Source organism: Macrobrachium rosenbergii, chromosome 4 (assembly GCF_040412425.1).
Source record: "Macrobrachium rosenbergii isolate ZJJX-2024 chromosome 4, ASM4041242v1, whole genome shotgun sequence".
In the NCBI taxonomy this organism is placed as follows: Eukaryota; Metazoa; Arthropoda; class Malacostraca; order Decapoda; family Palaemonidae; genus Macrobrachium; species Macrobrachium rosenbergii.
Window position 1 is genome coordinate 19,325,007 of NC_089744.1, and position 5,657 is coordinate 19,330,663.

Below are 5,657 nucleotides of genomic sequence, written 5' to 3' on the forward strand. Positions count from 1 at the left end.
CTTCTTTTACGTGGCTAAGAACCAGTTGGTTACTTAGCAACGGGACCTACAGCTTATTGTGGAATCCGAACCACATTATAGCCAGAAATGAATTTCTATCACCAGAAATAAATTCCTCTAACTCTTCATCAGCCGGCCGGAGACTCGAACTCGGGCCTAGCGAGTGCTAGTCCACAGCTTTACCGACCCTCCCAACGAAGAGCTACGTAACAGATGTGGTACGCGTATACTAGAGTCTCGTAGGTTAAATTGAAGAGCAGCCTGTTTTATATAATATGAAACCTCTTTTGTTAAGACATACAGGTAAAGGGACCGTCATACTTTTAGAACTTTCTGTCACAGATACCATTTTGTTTTTAGATTTAACCATGCCGTATGACTGTATGCGTTAGTATTCTTTACAATAATCATATATGGCAGTTGTTTATTTATGATTAACCAAATAAGTAAATGAATGCACAGGCAAAATTTAAGGCAAGCCAGCTTCTTTGTTTTATCAGTCTGTGATCATAAAGTTAAACACAGGAACAGCATTAAGTGAAGGACCGGAAGATTTTCCATGAGAAGCTGTTTGATAAAAATACAAAGTGTTTCAGGCTGTTTCTTAATTAGTTTCAACACTGATTTAGATTAAAACAAAGCATCGTCAAATCTGAAAGCGAACGAGATCACTGTCTCTTTAGAGTTGAATAAATTATGCTGGGTCGGAGTTCAGTATACTCAAGACTGGGGATTATGATACTACAGCCATTTTTAGTGCCATTAAGTACTAATTCCATTGTCAACTTCAGCTAAACACGTAAATTTTCTGTTTTCTAACTAGCCGAAAGTAATTATAACAAACAAGTTCATTCAGTTTCAGTATTTCTTTTAAAAAAATATAAAGAAAAATATGAACATGTACGCAGAGAGGCTTCCTTTTACATAATTTTTGAGGGCAGAAACGAATTACCTCTATGAAAGGTAAAAAAAAAAAAAATTGCCAGTATGCTTCATATTTTCTTCAGTCAGCAGTCAGCCAACCTAGGAAGATTACTTTATCTAATTTTATTTATGCCAAGGAAAAATAATGCCCCATTTGTATATCATGCTTTCATTATAGCAAACTTTTTTTTTTTACATTTTCGTTATAGACACAGACTATTATGTAAGTACATAAACTGAGTCAAAATGCATGCAGAAAGACATGTTTATCAATCAAAATAAAGGATACGAAAATTATAGTTTACAACAATACTGAAATAAATTTAAATAACCTAGTAAGTGCAGCTTGGATCTGGCGATGCAAATCCGAACAGATGTAAGTGCTCCCTTAAGGTAAGAATCCCATGACAGTTTCCATGAGCTGAGTGCCATTGAGAGGACACATGAAATAGGTCTTTCCACAACTGCCGTGATTTAGGCCTACGGTTTTAGCCTCCCGGTACTCGCCGAGAGCTCCCAGACCTCTAACGTCCTCTCCTGGAGTCAGTGGTGCCCTGAGGTGGTTAAAATTAATTTTCATTATTTGACTTCTGGATCTGCGAGTAATGGAGAACTTGCACCACATGCCATCAAAAACCATAATTGAATTCATTATAGCTTGCTTCTTGCAGGGTGTCAGTTCCTAACCGAGTGGTGCGTGATTTAATGGGTTGTGTATTGACTGACTGTATACCAGACATCGAAAGGCTATTACTGAGCTGTGATTTATGATGAAATAGGATATTACAGTCTTAAGCGTGCTTTTAAAAACCTCCACGCACGGAAAACGTGTATAGCAACACTGACAATTACAAGTTATTGACCCATATCTAAAGACGAGGTAATTCAAAGAAAGAGGGCAGGAGTTAATAGAATGCAGAATTTGTAACAACGACTTAAAACAAAGGAAGCATTAACAGTGGATAACGTAAAATACAAATGACCCAGAGAACAATGCGAGAAAAGATTTTGGAAATAAGTATGGTCAGTTTCATAAAAAAAAACAAACTTTAAAAAGTCGCCCTTACAAAGGTACTGTAGAGTGAAAGATTTACAATATACTGATTGGAGATAATGTCTCCGTCATATCCAGATATAGTAGGATAAGGAAAGTATGTGATTTATATATGTATATATATGTGTGTGTGTGTGTGTGTGTGGAACTAATGGACACATGGGTGCTTGTTTCGTAGAAGTAAATTTCTGACTCACTTCGGGACCGAACTCCAGCCTTTCCAATGAGAGGCCAGGGCGTTACCAATTGACTCACAGGTGGTAAAAGAATTTGGAACCTAAGTACCCCAATACCTGAGGTGTTACCCTGTGTGGGTCAGTCGGTAACGCCTTGGCCCCTCATTTGAAAGACCGGGGTTTGGTCCCGATGTGAGTCAGGAATGTAAATATATATAAGATATATATACAGTATATATATATATATATATATATATATATATATATATATATATATATATATATATATATATATATATATATATATATATATATATATATATATATATATATATATACATATACATGAATGATAGTGCATTATATATTTGCAAACGAAAGCATACCTATTTATATGCACGATGTTAATATTCAAAACTCACCCCACAAGCTCGAGAATGGCAATCTCCTCGTCTATGAGATCACGTGGATTTTCTGCCGCCAACTCGCACATCAACCTCAGTCCACATCCCGTCACATCCTCCCGCCTTATCAGCTCCATCATTCTCTTGAGATTGTCCTGCCCGTCGTCATCTTCTCGGCCGTATCTAGTATACGTCTTCTTCCGCTGTTTCTTGTGCTTCATTTTGGTCCCTCGCCGCCTGGAAAAAAGAGCCGCCACTCCGGCTATGCCTAGCCCAACGGCGCCGGCTACTGCTACTGCTGCGCCGGCGGCTAAACCCGCGGAACCGATGGCGATGGTGTACGTTGTCATGTCAACGACCTTCTGGGACGAGAACTTTGCTGTAGCGAATAGATGTAATGTTAGACTAAGATGAGATGTAATAGACTCTTATCTAACACCGTGCTCTTGAACTATGGGCTTAAGCTTGTTGTGATATTTCAAAGTAGACCAATTCTCGGATGAGCACAAACGGAACAAGAGGAAATAAATGACAACGGATGAAACAAGAGCTGAGGAGATCTGATTGCTAATTTGTAACCTCATAAGCCCTTGGTTTTATTTTAATCAAATTACAAATTTTCAAGAGATAACTCATCAGTTTTGATTCTTGTGCATGCATTTTATCCTCATGAAGGATCAATGTCTTGACAAGATTTCACTCGGTGGAACATCGTATTTTATGTTAGTGAAAATACATCTTTCTGCTGAAGTGCTTGGAATCTCAGGAAAACCAGGGCTGTGTGGTCTTTTTTTGCTATACTTATTTGCGTACGAAAGCATTAAGCGACCATAACATTTCATACCCAATGCATTACTAGACGACCGATATAATGTATGGCATCTAAATCTGCAGCAGTTACCATTAGTTTCAAAGATGTTCAGGTTGTTGCAAAGGTTTGAAGACTTCTTAAAACCTCTGCCCTCTCGGTTTTCCGTCTATACAAATGTGGAGACGGGTGGAGCGTGCAAACAGTTGCATCTATCAAGACTAGTCCGAAGGAAAATGAACATTGCCTATTGTTTTCAACATAAGCCACTGTTCTATAAGGTACACTTCACAATAGGGTATTTGGATGTTATTTTGCCTAAACTCAGAATAGCCATATAAACAATGTATGCATATTTTGGTCCATGGAGATTCATCTGTGTTAAAATAGCAACCATTTATTTATGTTATATAAACCAACGGTTAATATTTGCGAAGACATAACTCAAAGCAATCATTGTGACTTACAGACAAGGTGTTATGATTTCACAAACGCTGTCATGTTGAAATTTCTTTAAATGTGCACTGTTAGATGCACTGTATTGATTGGGCATATATCAGATTAGATACAAATGGAAAATACAGAAAAAAATACAGAAGTCTGAAACGACAATGAAGAATGACATTCGAGAACAACAAAATCGATATCACTTACTCTGAAGAACTGTCACGATGTGGGTGACCTGGATGGAACTGAGTAGTCAGTATCAGACTCCCCAGTATTTATATATGATTATAGTCGATCCCCATACCTTCCCAGGGGGTCGAGCCTTCTTGTTTTGGGGGTGGCTGGATCTGGTCAACCAAACCTGATATCATCCGGGGTAACCTTATTGGAAGCTAACGAGCTGGAGAAGCTTCATGTCAAGGCCTTCATGCTCGTTGCCACACCCGACGAATAAGGGATTTTGAATGCGCTGTTACGCCGGAGAGGTATTTATTATTGTTGTGTTCGACGTGATTTCCTCTTTGAATTTCTGAAGCTGCAGTTAGAATGTAATTCTCTAAAGACGAACGTTTTACAGATCGTTCAAATGACCTAGAGCGTAAGACGATATTGCTCATACATATTTAATCTTCATTGCAATGGCGTACATCACTTGAACTTATTGATCTTGGTCATTAGTCACTGAAAACATGAATAAGTCTTCCTGCCGTTTTACTGTGATTTTCACCAAGAGTTAGCTGACTGGTTCTGTTTTGTCAACTACAGACGAAATGACTATTGGTCCTCGACACTTAGAATATTATTGGGCAGAACCATTTTATTTCCAATTGTAAAAATATTTACTAGATAAAGGTCCATTTGCCTTTATAAATTCATTCTTACTGTATGTAAGTGCGATAGTCCACGTGTAATAAACTCTACGTTTAGACCTAAAGCCATCCAGGTCTGGCTGTCCTTGCTCACCACTGAGAATAAAGGTATCCTAGTTCTAGCTTAGTCCTAGGATGAAGGTACTTTAATCCTAGCTTCGGGCTGGTACTAACTTTCCTAATATCGGACTTGCCGTTTTGACTTTCCTTTGCAGTACATTACAGTCTCTTTTCGACGGATCCAGAACGCTAATGTTGAATATACACATATATATATGTAAATATATATGTATATATATATGTAATATATATGTATATATACATATATAATATATATATGTAATATATATGTATATATACATATATATTCCAAACTTCCTTATTGGCTCTCAATATTAAAATACGTCCGAGAGCTAGAAAGTGACTCAGATCAGCGTCCACAACATCACAAGCTACTATTTTCGCAAGTCTTCCTAACTACTGTAGTCTCAGATTGCCCGAGACGTTTATTTACTTTCGTCCTGATTGCCTTACATAGGTTCCTTTTTTCAAGATTGCTAAAAAAAAAAAAATAATAAAAAAAATAAACTCAGATAACTAAAACTGCAGAAAAATTACAATAAAATTCACCTTCAAAGAATTCTCTTCCTTATTAAAAACAACATACCAAGTTTTCAAAGTGATATTCAAGTAAGAATATCACCTAAATTACAATCATCAGTTCAAGCACAATCTCCGGAACGAATGGCATTTACAGATTCCCCAAAATTACCGCAGAGAAATTGCGAGACCAAATTCCTTGACAAAATAGAAGTTTCAGTTACAAGCCTCAAACAAGACATGATTCCACTATCGTATGGTTAGTTATGAGTGACGAAATCTCAGTTATTTTTCCCCCACTTTTGCAGTGATGCAAATCAGGAAGAAAACAAGGGAAAAACAACCAGTGATGCGAAAATGATTGATATGGGTTTT

At 37.3% G+C, this 5,657-nt stretch overlaps 1 protein-coding gene across 1 annotated transcript; it reads right to left on the reverse strand.

Moving 5' to 3' along the window:
• Nucleotides 1-1,022: 1,022 nt before the first annotated feature.
• LOC136838350 (uncharacterized) lies at nt 1,023-4,048 on the reverse strand. Its single transcript, XM_067103263.1, has 3 exons — nt 4,021-4,048; nt 2,577-2,937; nt 1,023-1,478 (listed from the first exon to the last, which is right to left on the reverse strand). Exons 2-3 carry the CDS (start codon nt 2,906-2,908, stop codon nt 1,313-1,315), a joined length of 498 nt encoding a protein of 165 aa, XP_066959364.1. The 5' UTR covers nt 2,909-2,937; nt 4,021-4,048; the 3' UTR covers nt 1,023-1,312.
• Nucleotides 4,049-5,657: the final 1,609 nt, after the last annotated feature.

Coding starts and splice junctions, on each gene's coding strand:
- LOC136838350 (XM_067103263.1), bottom strand. CDS start 2,908: ATGACAACGTACACCATCGCCATCGGTTCCGCGGGTTTAGCCGCCGGC. Junction 1,479..2,576: donor GCCATTCTCGAGCTTGTGGG/GTGAGTTTTGAA, acceptor TAACCACCTCAG/GGCACCACTGACTCCAGGAG.